Raw genomic sequence first — 16676 nt, forward strand, 5'->3', positions numbered from 1 at the left:
ATTTGAATTACGCTAATCAACTTTTCTTGTAATTTGTATAATTTGCATACTGTACACACACTGCAAATGCAGGACTCTGGTGCAAAACAAAGTTTAATTAGTGTAACAGAGCCACATCAGCTTTCCAAGTGTTGGATGTCTGAGCATGGAAGAGATCTGTAGCAACAGATCAGAGCACTAAAAAGTCCACTGTTAGTGTAGGGCCCCAATGTGCTTGAGATGAGTAGAACCAGCACAATTATTTGTAACCACAGTTATTTGTTCATCCATCAGCTGACCTGCCTTCTCCAAATATTAGGCTTCTGCATAGGGAGGCACTGAGAAGTTTATGGATGTCTTGTTCTCTCTGGTTGCTTCTGTAGCTTCCCATTGATAGGAAAAAGAGCAAAATAATTATTGCTTTCTTGGTTTAATGTGCTTCAGCTTGTGTGATCTTGGACAGCATCTGCAGCAAATGAGAATCTGGTGAACTTTACATTGAGTTCTGAAATATCTTTTCTATTAAAAAAAAAGAGCATTGATCCTTTAGAACAAATGTTTTTTCAAAAAAAAAAAAAAAGCCTTTAGGTGAATTAACAGGTGAAAACTGATGAGAGAACAATAAACCTGAGAAAGTGCTTGAGCTGGGGTGAGGATTGCTGTCAATCCAAGCCACATGTGGCTCTTAAGGCTCTCATTTGTACAGCTAGCTTGCTGCAACTAGAAAGTCCCATCTCTGTGCTTGCTTTAACTTTGTGGAGTGGATGTCCAGTTGGGCTCCATGACATGATCTCCAGGTGTAAAGCCCAGCCTGCTCGTAAATTTCTGCAGACCTGGGGCTTTATTTCATGTCTGATCAGGCACTGCAGGTCTTCTCCTCTCACTGTGTTGGTTATGACTCGGGAGCTATATTCTGTCATCCTTTCAGAGCTGTTAATAGCAGGGAAAGGATTTAATGTCGATTTTTGTAGGCATTATGTTAATACCATTGTTACCTGATTAGCATCCGTCATACATTTGTATTTGACATTGGATGGGCAAGTGTAAATGCAATGGACTCTGAACATTTTATGAGGTGCTACTGTGAAACTACTTCACTCATCATTACTTAGAAGCCAGAGATTTGGCCTTAGGTATTACATCATGTGAAAACCAGTAGACAAAAATGGTGATCAATTTTTTATTATAATAAAGTTTTAATATGAGGCATTTTTAGATATGTGTCATGAATATATGAGTCATGTATTTCACACCAAACCAAACCTATTATGATTATATTTCTACTTCAAGGGGTTTTCAGTATTTAAATACTAAATTTAATTCTATGGTTAAAAATGATTCATATTCAAATCTATTTTTATGCTTTATAATTAAATAAGAAAATATTGCTTGTACCTACACTTTTACTATTCTGGGTCGTATTGTAATTATTTCTTTAATTTGACCCATAAAAATAGTCAACTTCTTCATTAGTAAATTACAAGGATATCGCAACAGAAAAATGAGTTTTGAAGGTGTCTTACCATATCTAATGGGAATTTCAGTTTGGGATTTTCTCATTTCTTTCATTTGTTCCTTTTGTAAAACATGAAGATACTTTCTAGGTAAATTAATCCCTTCAAAGGAGCAAAATAACTTCCTTTTTGGAAAGGGTTATTAGAGACTTATTCTTTATAATCTTAAAACCACTTGTGTTAGGCTGAACAATGCAGGAAAAAATTACACTAGTTTAAAAAAAGAAAAAAAGAGAAAAATTATTATCAACCAAAGCCAAGTATATTACAATTATGTGATCATGGAAAAGTGAGCTTTCTACTGGGAAAAACGTGATCTAGATTCCCATGAAATTTCTAAGTTTAAGTATTTTTGTAAATTAGGTTGTTCCTAGTTAAACAGGTGGCTTTAAAGGCTGGTTTCACTGTTGTTTTAATCATAGTTTAGTTACCATGGAGAAATATGCAAGTTAGCATTTATACACAGAAGTGAAATTTATGCTGCATAGATAATAGCCTAAATTTAGCATGACTTAAGTTTACCACTTCCTTAAGAAAAAAGATATACATGTTTTATTATTACACTATCACACTATCAAGAAGTTAATTTCTTTAAAATATTTTAAGATTTAAAAGTCAAATTTTGTCGTCCTGAAATGAACACTTTTTTTTTTTTTTTTTTTGAGCTGTAGCTTGAATTTATTTCCCCCCCCATCTGATTTTTTTGGTTGATTTCTCAGGTTTGAGTTTTAGATGAGTTTATTGCATGGTGTGGAGCTGGTTTTTATCTGCGCGACTGGCGCGCAGCAGTTCAATGAGGGACTTTGCAGGAGGGAAATCTGTGTTGTACAATTTACTGAAGCATTTCAGCTGTTTGACCCAGAGTTTATCAGAATGGAGATTTTTGTTACTGAACTAAAACAATGCTGGGAGAGGGAAGAAAGTGGCGTGAAATCATAACATTGTGTTTTAGAGAATAGAGCCTGTCCTGGCTTAGCCAAGCCTCGTGAGCAAGTGGAGATGCTGAGTGTCTTTGGCTGACCTGGACAGCTTGTTTCTCTCACCCAGATGCCCTTTCCTAATTTAACATTTATTTTTTTTCTCCCTTGTTTTTAAGTTTAACAATCCTGTGTGTAGGACCTCACGGCGGAGCTAAGTTTTCAAGGACAAATGTAGTAAGAGTAGCATGATCCAACAGGAGGTCCCCCAGCACACCGAGTGCAGCAGATCCCTTTCAACACCAGCTGTTCTCACAGATATAGATTGCTGCAGTGAAATTTTCTTAATATAATTCAGGAAGCTCTAGAGAATTCTCCAAAACAACTGTGCCAACAAGGAAAATGTTGAATTTTTCATCAGCTGCCCAACGCTGAGAGTTAGTGGGCAATCCGTTCATTCATGACCAGATGTTCAGTGTAGTAATGCTCTGCAGTTAACTTGAACCTTGTGGCCTGTTTTCCGGCGCTTGCAAGGACATTGGCAGCAGCCTGGCACGGGAGGATTGCGGCCTGAGAAGGTGCAAGATCCGCCTGTGTGTCCGTGGCTGCCTGGTTTTCCACCAGTGACCAGACAAGGTAGGGAGTGATGGAGGAGGGAGAGGCTGCAGCATCAATCATCGCAGTGACCTGGCGAGAAGCATCTTTATTTTGCGGCTCTGTTACCAGAGGAGGGCTGACCAAGTTTTATCTTTACGTCTTCTAAAGGAAAGATTTGCTTTTTCTTTCTGTGTGCAGGGTGGGGTTAATGCTTAATGTTGTGTGTCATCACTTTGGTTTTTTACCCTTTATTTTGTGGTGAAATGATCAGAAGGCAGGTGACTGGGAACTTTGCACAGCTGTGTGGGTGCATTGAGGTGGGTAAGGTCAGGGTGGTGGTAACTCCACCTCAGCCCCATCTTGAACTCAGCTGAAGGAAGAGTTGACTCCTGAGTAGACTCAGCTGCTCGCTCAATCTCATGGTTTCTTTCATAAAGATGCATTTATGCCTTATGCCATTTCAGTGTGTTGTGTTAGGCACTAGTACACAGAAAAAATAGTATTGAGTAGGAGTTCTGGAATAAACGGTGTGATTTTCTACTTTGAAAAGGATTCTTCCTTTAAATGATTAACTGTGTTTGATTCTGGGTATGCCAGCTGGCTAGAAGAGGGAAGGCAGGATTTGATAATGTTTAGTTTTTTCTTAGATGTTACAAGAATCTTAATTCCTTCCTTCATTGTATTTCAAAATAATATAACTATTGATTTCAAAGTGGAACCGTCGATGAAACTGCTATCATCTTACGCTGTCACAATAGCCGCACTTTCTCAGGTTTCTTTGATGAGCGAGGGGAAAAATCCCTTTTCTTTAAATGCAGTAGTTCGGGCTTTCAACTTTCAGGCATACTCTCGAGGAGGGAAAAATCTCTCCTAGGCATGAAAATGATAGCCCTGCTCACTGGGCGTGCAGCAGCCAGAGCAGATGGGGAGGCAGTTCCTGCACTTGCCCCAAGGAAGGAGTTGTTGCTCAGCTCCCCTTGAGCTCTGGGGTGAGGAACTGCACACCCACCTTGTGTAACAGTAGCGTGACCGTCACCGGCCGGGCAGGACACTGTCCAACTGTCATCTGTGCTCGAGCAGAGCCCTCCCAGTAATGATGTTTGCTTTGGCACGGCTTTCTGGCTCTAATTTGTCAAGTTGCACTGAAACCCTCCCTCTGCATTTCCTGCTCAGGGAGAGGAACCTTGTTGCATATTGTGTTCAGCCCTGGAAATTCATCTTTATTGTGCTCATGAAGTTGAGCTTGACCTGTCCTCTGAAAGGGCAGGGGAAAGTTTTGCAAACAAGTTTGTCCGCTTAGAAACAGCAGCAAGAAAATGCCCTAAACTATAAACTGGAGGAATAAAATGAGGGTAAATAAAAATAAAAGTTAATTTCTCTGCTGGTTTTGTTTTTTGTTTTTGGTTTTTTTTTTTTAAAGGAAGGATGGGGGAATAATAGCCTTGTTTTCATTGATGAGAACTTGCTGATAGAAAAATGAGAACAAGTTTACAGTAGCTTTGACATTAGTTACCTTTATTCAGCATGCTCCAGCTGCATTGAGCCCTCAGGAAGCCTTCACCATGCACACAGTTTGTTCTTGGGTGTGAAAGCAAACAGTATTTGAGTTGGCAGTAACTTCCCTTTTAGAGAAGTTTGCTGCCTCGGCAAGAAACCGCAGCGTGAGCTTTCTGCTGTTGAATGTTTCCACTGGCAGGATGGCCTTTTTCCACATTTCCTTGGTTTAAGGAAACAGATTTTGAACTTTTTTTTTTTTTAAGACAAAATGCCAACATTTAGCAGCTGGAGTTAGCGTATAATTTATGGGTTTCAGGTTTATGCTTTTTCAGTATATAAAAATTAAAAATCTGCAATTATTCAGAAGTTACGCGAGTTATTGCAGAAAAGTGATTAAAAAGTTGAAGCTCTGTTATGAGGATTTCAAGAAAGTCATTGTTATCTAAACAGTTATTTTTAATTACTCTTTTTAATGACTTGTAATTGTTATAATTTACTTCTGTTATTACACTTACCATATAGGCAATATTTAAGGAAGTCTTTTGTTTCCCCCCTTTGATTAACAAGGAGGAATTTGTGCAGTTGAAGCACTTTATGTATTTAGTTTTTTAATTATTCTTGTATGAGAGCTTGTTAATCTTCCCTCTCCTATGAGAGTCTTCCCACTGTGGCAACTCCTTTTGGAATATTGATGCAGGTAGAGCAGGCGGAGGCTTCCAAGCTGCACCTTGCCAAGTTGCTACTTGCTAGCAAGAAGGGCTCTTAAATCTGGCAATAAAGATATCCAGATGCTGAACGGACCCAGATTCACCTCCTTTTGCTCCCTTTTGGGATGGCCTCTTCCTCCGAGCTGAAATTCGGTGCACGCTGCTCAAACTTTGAAATGCCTCGTATTGGCTGCAAATTTCAGATCCCAAACTCAGCAGCTAGAATTAGAAACAGATTAGATGCAGGAAATTAATGCAGCCAGCCAATAAATTATGGAGCAACAGCCGCTGTAAGTGTGGTGGTATTTGTGTTCTGTCAGTTCAGGGATGCTCGTTGTGTTTTGCTGAACATCACTCAGCTCACATCTGTATAAACACTGGGAACACAGCACAGATCTTTAAAAAGCAAATCAGCCCAAAGAAGGCTTCGCTGAAGGAGTTTCCCTGGTTTTGCAAGCTGGAAAAGAAAGGAGGGGGGAAGGAGAGGCTGGAAAGTAAATATATTATGTACAATGCTGTTCATATTAAAATCACTTAATTTGTATTTTAGATTTAGGGGCAAAAACGTGTTACAATGATGAACAGCAGCGTTTGAGAAATGTATATTTTTTTATTTTCCCAGACAGTGGCTATTTGTCATTTTTATCTGTGCGACTTGTAGACTTGATTGGATTTATTATGTATGCTGCATGTTTATGGCGCTTTTATTGTACGCTGTTAATTTGTTGTAACTGCTGCCACTTTCTTGCCAAGGACCCCTTGAAAGCAAGTATGTGTCAACAGTTACCTTCCAGTTTAATAAACTTAACGCTATTTCTCAAGTTCAGTTGTTCTGTGTTCTTGGGGAGCTTTTGGCTCTGTTGTAGCTGAAGAAAGTTGCTGGAACACAGGCACAGTCGTGCATCTCGTGTGTTTGTAGGTAAAGCACTGTCTTTCATTATCTTTTTGGGAGGTTTATGTGTATTTTAAATTAATAACACAACACGAGCCTGTGGATACAGTTACTTTAGTTTACGGCAAAAAATGAAAAAGAAAAGAAATCTCAAGCTTCTTTTAAGTAAGCAGGTCAATCAGCTTTTAAAATAAAATATAAAATGTCTTAAATAGATGCTAATAGTGAAAAATGAGATAATACCTTTTTATGTTTTTGAAGCCCAGAAACATTGATAAATTATCCAAACAGGATTAGAGTGTAGTTATTGGTAATAAAACGGAATGTATTTATATGATAAGGATTAAACAAGATGAGACTTCTTTTTTTGGGAAAGATGCAAAGACAAAAATAATCCTAAGAAAAGATAATGTGCTGTGGATATATATTTAAGGCACAACTGGAGGTAGAATTAAAACGGTGGATTAAAGGTGCTTTGTCGTAAAATAATGGCTAAAGTTGGTACATTTCATTTTCATTCTATTTAATTTATTTGAGTTTATTGCCTGCCATTGAATCTCACTGATGATGCCGATTCCACAAAGTCAGCTGTGTTATTAACTTTCTTGATAATGAGGTGGAAGCGTGCTCTGGAGAAGGAGCAAGAGTCCTTCAAATGGATGGAAACTGCTGTTTTTTTGTTTACTGTGACGGTATGGTTCTCCAACCCATGATGGAGAACGATGGGTGTTGTGTAACCCTCAAGAAGGGGTGCTCCTGGGAAAGCAGGAGATCCTTCTGGCTTTGAGACTGCTTTCTGTGGGGCATTGGGATTTGGTGGCATCAGGTTTGAGAGATGGCTGAATTTTAACGTCAGTGAAAGTCCTTATAAACCAGAAAAAGTCACACGGGAACACAGCACAGTCTTAGTGCGTGTGGCCACCTGAGATCGTATCTTGTCCTGCAAGAGCTCTGCATCAAAATCCTCTGTCCTGGAAAGGTCATGCAGGTTTTGCTTCTGACATTGATAAAACCTGTCTGTTTCCACTCTTTGTGTCTAAAATCTGGTTTGCTCAGCGGCACCTTACAAGGCAAACCCAGAGTTTATTCAACTGGTCTCATTGGGATGAACTCGGTTCCATGAGCTCTGCCCCTGTTTTGTCTCAGATTATTGTATTCCCCTCCCGTTCCACCTTGCCCATCACCATGTGCATATTTCATATTGTAATGGTTGCCCATATGCGTGCTTGGAAATAGCACCTGCTTTTTCCAGAGTCACAGTACTACCCAGGGAGACACCTGATTTGTAATCCTGGTTATATTAAAAGCCACTGTAATGCTGATGGGCCATAGAGTGCAGATTCAGAAAGAGAAAAACCCCTCACTGAGTGATTTGATATGCATTAAACCAATCCCGTATTGCTAATATGTACATTTGCACTGGTGTGCACGTGTGTGTGCACACATGCCCTCCGTCTTACTTTGACTGAGTTCTCTGCACTCATATATGAAGGGTGGAATTCCACCCGTGACAATGTAGAAAACAGACTTTCCCCCTCCTACCTTGCTTTTATTTTTGGTCATGTTTCCTTTAGCAATAGTTGTGAGTTCAGTAATGACAGGCACTCTAGTTGGGCACTATTCACTCTGTGTTCTGCATTTATCATATGGCAGAGATCCTTTGGTGTGCTCTGATGAATCAGCGTGCAGACAGAAACACAAAGCATTGACTAAACAGATTACCAGGAATAGTTTATTTAAAGAGGGTATGTTCCTGGTGGGATGAGAGGATCTGAATCTGCTCAGCTTTAACATGTGGGGCTGTAACATTTCCCTCTCTGCCCCCTCTGCTAGAAAAGTTGGGGCTGACTTTGTCTTTTGTTGGTGTGTGTTGCAGTAGTAAAAAGTACTTATAAAGTGCTGCAATTGCTTCCCCAGTTCAGTTTTATTTTATGTGTAGGTGACTTGTTACATACCTGGCTTCTTTGACATTTAATTCCATGATTTATGTGGGCAGGAATGTACTTTTTGAGTCTTTAGGAACAGGACTTGTATAGGGTCTGACCTGGGGCCCATTGGATGGAGGGAATTGAAGCACCACTTTGCACTTGGTGAGCTGGTGGTCAAACTTGCACAGTCTAAAATGGCTTTTTGCTGTTGGTTTCGTGCTGTGAGTCTGTGAAGGGATGATTCCTCCTCCTGAGCTCTGTCTGGGCACCCAGGTCCCCATGCCTGGGTGGGTGGGTGCTCATGGCAAGCATCTCTCCATTCCCCTTGTGTCAGACCCTGCCAGGGATTAATTCTCTACCTCACGGGATGTTGCCCTGCCAAACCCAACCCAGGACAGATAAACTGAGAAAACAGGTCTCATGTGAAACATACAAGTAACAAACATTGTTTGTTTAGTGCTTCCCCACCCTCATGTTTAATTGTATAAATTAAATGTCGCGTCAGTCTGCCTGAGGTGTTGGCATCCTATTCAAATTTCAATTACCACCATTAAAGTATATTTACGCAGTGCACGAATATAGGGAGAACGTATTTATAGCAATCTTTTATTGCTGGTTACGTCCTAAAAAAATAACACCAAAATGCTGAATCGCTAAGTTTAAGCAAGTTTTAAGTTGAAGGAAAATTTCTTTTCTCACACAGTACAAGTTCTAGATGAAACAAACAGCAGTGAATTGTATCGCTGTTCAGCTCATGTCTGTGTGACTGTACAGCAGTAATAATATATTGTTACTGGAACCACCTAAATAATTAATTGTAAGAAAACAACATAGTTAAGGCTCAGGAGGGGAGCAGAGGGGAGAGGTGCAAGACTGAATTTTCTCAGTGCCTGAAAACAACATTTGCAAGACTCTCTTTAGCTACTGCTTGGAAGAATATAATTGAACAGAGGCTGAAATTATACTTCTGAAAGAATAAGCTTTTCTGTATATTAAACATTTCATACAGTAAAACAATGCTATACCCGATGAATAATTAAAGTACTGAAGAAAAACATCTCTCCATGTGTAACTTAATTATACGTGTGAAGCGTTTTTTCTCTTATGAAAAAAATGTAAGGAATGACTTTTGTTTTCATCTCTGTTCATTATATGAGAGGCTCTTTCTGTAAAATATGAAGTGTTGTGGAGCTCTGTGAACTTCTCAGTGGCTTTCTGGGATTGTCCTATGTGACCCTTAAAGTGTTGGTGATAGATTCAAGTGTGGTGGCATTTTCAGGCTGTTTTTTTCTTTTTTTTTCGTCTAAAGCAATGGGTAAAAAATATGTAAGAAGAGGAGAGAGTACAAATGGTAGCACTGCTTCCTTGTGTATACAAAACAGTGTTTGTGAGAAAGAGAATTAAGAGTTCAGTATTTCAGAAATGATAAAAGTGTTAATTTTTAGATTTATGGTTATGAACTAAAGTATAATTTTCTTCCTTAATCTATTAAGTGAACAAGTTTTAATTAGGTTTTTCCGAATCTTGCTAAGACAGATGCTTTTCCAACTTGCACCTTCAAGCCACTTTGCACCCACTGTTTAACAAACTCATGATGTTCTTGAGGCTCTTGCACCACCAGTGCAAACACATCTGGACTAGAGATATTGACATTATCTCCAGCAAGTTGGACTTGAGGTTACTCTGAGTGATCAGTGTGTTTGTGTTGGGCAGTTGTGTCGAGCTTAAGTTCCCCAGTGTGGTGGTTTTACAGGTGTTCTGCAGTTACTGGGTGTTTCTTTCTCTCACAACAGAAATATCAACTGGGAAGGGTCTTTTAACTCATCCAGTCTTAGCCCTTAGTTGTGCTCCTGCCTCCAGTGCTGCTGCACCTGGATGGCTTTCCTTCTAGTAAGAGGCTGGCAGCTGCTGTTCCAGACTTTGTAGCCTGTTGAATCATTTAAGTGTGTGTCCCCCACAGAAATAACTCCTTTTCTTTCCTTATTCTTTTTTTTTTTTCCCCAGTGCAGTCAAATGTCTGGTTTTGTTTCTCACCTCCACATAATAAAATCAAAACTATTAGTAATAGAAGAACCTGTAGAAATGAGAGGTTTTTCTCCCATCTGCTACTTCATGCTTGGGTGTGAAAGGAGCCAGGATTTTGTTTCTCCTGGCAGGCATCTCGCTGGCATCCTGGATGTGGGGAGGCTGGGGAAGGTGCAGGAGGGTGAGGAGGAGAACCCTGGATGTGGCTTGGTCACATTAATGAAACCCATGGTGCCACCCATTGTTTTTCTGGGCAGGGAGGTCTGTCTGTGTCACATGCTGCACCCAGGAGCTGGGTCACAAGCCATTCAAGTATACCCTAAGCAAGTATTCTCTTGTGAAATGGGTAAGAAAAGTGCTGGAAAAACATCCTTGTGGATTACTTTTAACCCAGTCTCTCAGGAGTGTGTGTCCCAATGTGAGCCTTGTCCCCTGTAGCAGAGGAATGAGATGAAGTGGGTTGCATCTGATTAATTAATGTTCTCTTAAGGGTCTCTTTGGGGCCCTTCTTGCTCTGAAAGTACTTTTCTTTGAATTAAGAGTGGGAGGAGATTCGATTAGCTTGGATATTCCTTGTTAGTCATCGTGAAAGCCTTAATTTTTGTTTGGGAGGGTTTAGGAGTTTTCCTGGTGTGTGTAGTGGTTACTGCCATGGAAATACCTCTAGTGCAGAGGCAGAGCTACTTAAAAATACCTTCAGCCAGCAGGTCCTTGCTGTGTTTGCAAGGTTTCCTTTGGCAATGAAGATGATTTCAGAAAAGAGTATATTTTTTCCTCTTAAAAGGTTACTAAGGATACTGTCCCTAAAATAAGGATTGGAAACTCTTAAATATGGCATCACAGATTGGATACCTTTGCCTCTAAATCACTTGTGTTTGATATGTGGATGCTTGTGTTGTTTTCTCATTCTTTGTTAGCCTGTCTGTGCAAACAGATGTACATTGTCTTCAGGATTATTTCAAACCATGAACTATTTAAGACATTCTAATGTGAAAACAGCAGTATTTGAAATCCAGGCTGGAAGCAGGTGCTAATCCTGCTGCGTGATAACTCAGGGAACATTTGGGTGTAACCACTGAAGGTTATTTGTTTGGTTTTGGGTGTTTCAGTCAAGAATGTATTTTTATTTTCTGTAGACCCAAGTACATGATCTGAATACATTTTGTACTTGGGAGTATTTTTTGCTATTTAATGCTAATAATATTTACAATATTTACTTTGTTCCTGTTAGGTTGTCTTTAGCTTTGTAAACGCGTCTTTGACTTCTCCTGTATGTCATTGAATGCTCAGATGGCTTCATGCAGGGACAAAGTCATCAGAGCATTGAAAATGATTGAAAATTTCTGAGCATCTCAGTGATGCTGTTGGTTTTCATTTTCCAAGAGCAATGCAACCCTTCATTGCAGGTTGATATACCTGACACAATAAGAGGGGAATTTTTGAAAAGAAAACAGTTTTCAAGGATATTTTATTCTTGAGCTGTAAGCAAATGTTGACATCAAAGTCTCAGGCATTTCTAGCTGAGGTGTTAAAGATATCTGCAGAGGTCTGAGATCTCTACTGCTCCTGGAAGATGCTGCCAGTTTTATTAGTTTTTAGAGTTCTCTGGTCCTGCTGTTTGAGTAGGAGCATAGTTGAAGATGAAGGTCAGTCCCTATAATTTTCAGATAACAGAATGTGCACCGTTGAGAAGTTTCCACCCCTTTCTTCTTTTTATGAGCAGAACATCTTTGCTAAGCAGACACATGTTTTAATGATAGCAAACTACATTTACACATTGTACAGTGGTATTTTGCTACATTAATTACCTTGTCAAATGTAATAGGTAATTACCACATCAAATCACCTTCATATGTTACATGGAGGCATAACTTGCTAAATTATTTAAAAAAACAAACAAACAAAATCCCAGAAGCCCAAGGGCAACATCACCACAAACCTGTCTCTTTCTCTTCTGAAATAACACAATATATGTGAAGGCAGGAGCCTCACCAGCCTCAGCCACTGTTAGCTGCTCTATGTCCCCCAACACTGTGCATGTCCCTTCTCTGATTTTAAATAAAATCCTCTGATTTTATTTTATCTAGTGTTTTATTCCTAGCCTGAAGCTGGTCTTTTGAGTGAATCCATGAGCAGATTTGTGCCCAGTCCACACTGTGCTGGAAGGAGCACTTCGCCTCTGTGACCAACAGTAGTACACAGAGGAAAGAAAATAATACATTTTGGTTATGCTTTCCTCTCTGATAGTTACCTAAATGGCATTTCGGGTGAAAGTGTGTAACAAATGTGTGAAACTAGTTAGTGCTTTAATATGCAGAGAGCATGTGCCACAGTGGTAGCCACAGGGATCAGGAGCTGAGTGATGCAGGTCCTTGTCTTGTTTTACCATAGCAGAAAATGGATGTGGGGCAAAGGCTGCTTTGAAGTGCATCTGTGAGTAGAGACCAACCCATAAAGCTAAGCTAGCAGGTTGCTTTGCAGATAAGTACTATTTCTTTAGATTCTCTCTATTTTGCCTTTTTTGGGATCTACTTAGAGTCCTCAAGGGTTATGGCAGAGGCTGCTTGGTGCACTACATAGCTCTGGGAAAAATAAAGAGCAAAGGAGTTTTCTCAGGGAGGGGAGACCCTCTTGTATATTGATATTTTGTGGTTTTGTTTAAATATGTTTGGTTTCTTTTGTCCAGTAGTGAAAGAAGAAGGATGAAAAGAGGTGGCAAATGCTGCTGTTTGTACTTTCATAAGCATTGCATGCAGCTAGAAAAGACTCCAATTGCCAGTTTTTGGAAGACAATTTATTTTGAAAACTGTGGGAATATGTTACTATGTAACTATAACTATCAATCTACCTATCTGTCTATATACCTAACTATATATAACTATTATTCAGCCTTGAGGAGAATGAGGTGAGACTTCATTGTGATCTTCAACATCTTTATGAGGAAAAGCAAAGGAGCAGGTACATTCTTGTGACCAGTGGCAGGACTCGAGGAAATGGCATGAGGCTGTCAGGGAGGTTTAGGCTGGATGTCAGAAAAAATGTTTTTCACCCTGAGGGCAGTTGGTCACTGTAACAGGTCATAGCATTGGAAGCAATTGAACAATTCTGTCAGGAACATGGTGGGACTCTTAAGGTGTCCTCCACAGGGCCAGGAGTTGGGCTCAATGATTGTGATGGATCAGCATATTCTATGATTCCAATAATAGCCCCTTGGCAGGAACTGAAACTGAATGATGGAGGGACCCTCCAGCCTCAGTGACATGGCCTCCTGTGGGCTGGAGAGCCTTTGGGGCTGCTGGCCCTCCCTTTTTGTGGTCGTTGTGGTCCCTCAGGTGAAGGATCACTTCCTGACAGAATTAGGAGGGCCTGGGCACAGCCCCTCTGGTTCCTTCTGGCACTCTTGTTGTTCCCCATGGATGGTAGGAGTAGCAGAGTGGTGTGTACTTGGGCCCCCACCAGAGGCACTAGATGAGGTGCCAGGCATCTCATCCTTACTGGATCTTGCTGGATCAGGGGTAGGAGGTGAGGAGCTGTCTTCCTGCCCAGCGGCACCATGGGTGTCCTGCTGGCGTGGCAGGTGATGGTCCTCCCTGTGATGCTGCTGCTCAGGGATATGTGCATGCTGAACCCTGGATGTTGCTGTTCCAAACAGCATCTCCAAGTTCTGACAGACCCATGAGTGCAGGGTCTGTTGGATTGCTGGGTTGGTGGAGAAATAGCTCATCCAGTTCGGGAGCTGGAAGCCACCCATGAGGTGCTGGACATCTCCTGCTGCCACCCACTGTTGATGTGCTCCAGGGCGATGGAGGTTGGGAGCATCTGTCTGCCTGCGAGCTCTTCTTGCCGGGAGGGCAATGACTGGTGATGTCACGGGTGGAATGATGACATGCTCCTCAAAATCATCATCTGCCCGCACTGAGTGCAGGATGGAGATCATCTTCCTCTTGCACAAGGGGCACTGGGTTTTGTTTTCGGCCCACTGCAGGATGCAGGCATAGCAGAAGCAGTGCAGGCACGGCATGACAAAGCTAGGCTCCCTCCAGCTGCCCAGACAGATAGGACAGCGGTCTTCCACCTCTGTGTCTGTGCTGCCTGTGTGCTGTGGTGGGCTGGGGGGAACTGGGGATGATGAGCTACTCCCCCTCGCTGCTACTGCAGCAGTGCCTTCCATGCTGGCAAAGGGCAAGACTCACTGATGGGCCCAGGGGGTAGAGGAAGGAAATCTTGGAAACTCCCAGGGTGTCCCTGTCCAGCTCACCTTTGCTGCTGTGAGCACACCTTCCTTGAGCGTGAACCTGGCATGGCCGGGGAATGTCCTTCAGTGGCTCTGGAGTGAGTGACCGAGTGCTGTAATCAGCTCTCAGCTCACTGCCAGCTCCAAGGCCTGGCACTGTGCACCTCGCACCCTGCTTGGCTGGAGCCCGTGCCCAGGCTGGCTGCCTCAGACTAGTGCCCAGGCAGGAGCAGTCAGGGCAGGTGATGTTACAGCCATTGCCTGGAGATGCCTCAGTCCATCCCTCAGAGACCATGGAACCCACTGCTTGTGGTTTAGCAGCACCACAACCCGTTGCTTGGGGCTGGCATGGCCCTGGGCCGTCCCCGCCATGGCGCTGCCTGGCAGCTCTGTGGGCCCAGCATCTGTGTCTGAGTCTGCCCCTGTCCACCTCATGCCCTGTCTTGCGCTTGGCATCGGTGTTCCCCACCAGCACCCCAGCGCTGTCAGGTTGCTGTGGCTGTGTCAGGTGTCTCTGGGCATGCATGGCCAGAGGGTTCACTTGGTAATACCTCATGCAGCCTTTGGCCATCACTGCTGGCCAGCCCTCTGGGCCAGTGCTTTTGCCAGTATCTCTTCCTCTTACACACTTCACACTCTTCAGTCTTTTTTCTTCATGGTATCTCTGCTGGATTTCACAGGGCTGGTGATGTCCAATTCCCTTCTCTCTGGCTTGCCTGTTCAGATGAAGCAAGCCTTCCTGCTCTTCCACCTCCTGCCACCTTGCAGATCTACCTTGTGTCCTTCCTCAGGCAGTGATCCCACAGTCAGGGCCTGGAAGGATGAGCAGAGGGTTGGGAATCATTGCTGGCTGCTTGGATCAGTGCAGTGAAGCCATTCCTGATTTTATTTTACCTGGTGGTTTATTCCTAGCCTGAAGCTGGTCTTTTGAGTGAATCCATGAGCAGATTTGTGTCCAGCCTAGGCCGTGCTGGAAGGAGCACTTCTTGTATATGACCAACTGCAGTACACAGAGGAAAAAAAAAATAACTTTTGGTTATTCTTTCATGCCTGATAGCTACCTAAACGGCATTTCTGATAAAGCTCTGCAATAGATATGTGAAACTAATTTAGTGCTTTAGTGTGCAGAGAGCATGTGCCACAGTGGTAGCCACGGGGCTCAGGAGCTGAGTGATGCAAGTCCTTGTCTTGCTGCAGCAGAAAAGTGAGATGAGGGAAAGGCTGCTTTGAAGTGCAGTTGTGAGTGAGTAGAGAGACACAAAGGGGTGAACTAGTGGGGACTGAGTGAGAGCACTCTTGCCAAACCATGAGTGTAGCTGTATCCTGCTTAATTATGGTCCTGACATTGCTTTTACCAAGCCATATAACTTCACCAATTTTAAAGACCTGAGTAAGTTCTAAGTCTGTTCCCATGTGTTTCATAAAGCTCACTTTGCAGATTGCTTTGCAGAAACCTTCTAAAACTTTGTGTCTTCCTCCCTTTGTCTTCTCTGGGACCTGTGGAGGGTCTTTAAGGCAGGTTGATGGGGTAAGCTGGCCCCAGAGAGCCCCTGTCCACAGCCCTGGGAGCAAAACTGTAGTGATCCAGGCCTCCCTTGTGGAAACCGTGGCAGATCATCAGGAAGTCTGTGATCTGAATCTGTCCTGAGAGCTGCTCCTCATCCTGATAGAGGGTGAGCCTCTCCTCTGTTCGTGCGCTTGTGAGGAATGGCATCTTTTGTGCCTCACCTACTTCTGAGTCATCCTCAGAGGCAGAGGTGGCAGGGAAAGGAGGGAGCTGCCTTTCTTTTGCTCCTGGCTGCCCAGGTTGGCCTGCTACCCTCACCACAGCTTCTCTGTAGTCTTGGGTGAACCCCAGCCATGTTGAGCCCCAACAGGACCCCCTGACATTGCAGGGCTGCTGCCACCCTCCAGTGCAGAGCCGGGGGGCAGCAGGAGAGCTCCTGCCTCCATCTCTGAAGTTGTGAGTGAGATTTTTTTAAATTTTTTTTTTTTTTATTCTTTGGTGGTTGCTACTTCCTCTTGCCCAAGATTTCTTAGCCAGTGCTCAGGGAGAACTTGCCTTAAACGGGAAGTGTAACCAAATCCATTGCAAATTAGCAGTTAAACTGACAGAAGGACGTTGGAGTTTTTAGTTGTTGTGTTTTAAAGTTGGCCAAATCATGCTGTGGATATAAAAGGATTGTTCTTCACACTCTGGCTTGCTGGGCGAGGAGGCTACTGTGGTGTGTCCACACAACGGGGCTAAACGTGGCATAATCTGGTTTGAAATAAACTCGATGACTTTCTTCTCCTCTGTCTGAATTAATACTGGGGGTTTATAAGAACCGAGAGCAAAATGCATCATGTCCTCGTTTTTCCAACAGCTGACACACAGAGATGCTGT

The 16676-nt window shown here is 42.5% G+C and overlaps 2 protein-coding genes across 6 annotated transcripts in view; one reads left to right on the forward strand and one right to left on the reverse strand.

The window, feature by feature from the left end:
* Window positions 1–16676, forward strand: part of FOXP1 (forkhead box P1) — a 377497-nt gene that overhangs the window by 108215 nt on the left and 252606 nt on the right. The window lies entirely within an intron of this gene.
* On the reverse strand, window positions 12076–14735 carry LOC146431546 (uncharacterized). The gene has a single exon (XM_085072283.1). The coding sequence runs from the start codon at window positions 14225–14227 to the stop codon at window positions 13397–13399; it is 831 nt and encodes a 276-aa protein (XP_084928409.1). The 5' UTR covers window positions 14228–14735; the 3' UTR covers window positions 12076–13396.

This window comes from Lichenostomus cassidix, chromosome 12, assembly GCF_008360975.1.
Source record: "Lichenostomus cassidix isolate B80296 chromosome 12, HeHo_3.0, whole genome shotgun sequence".
NCBI lineage: Eukaryota > Metazoa > Chordata > Aves > Passeriformes > Meliphagidae > Lichenostomus > Lichenostomus cassidix.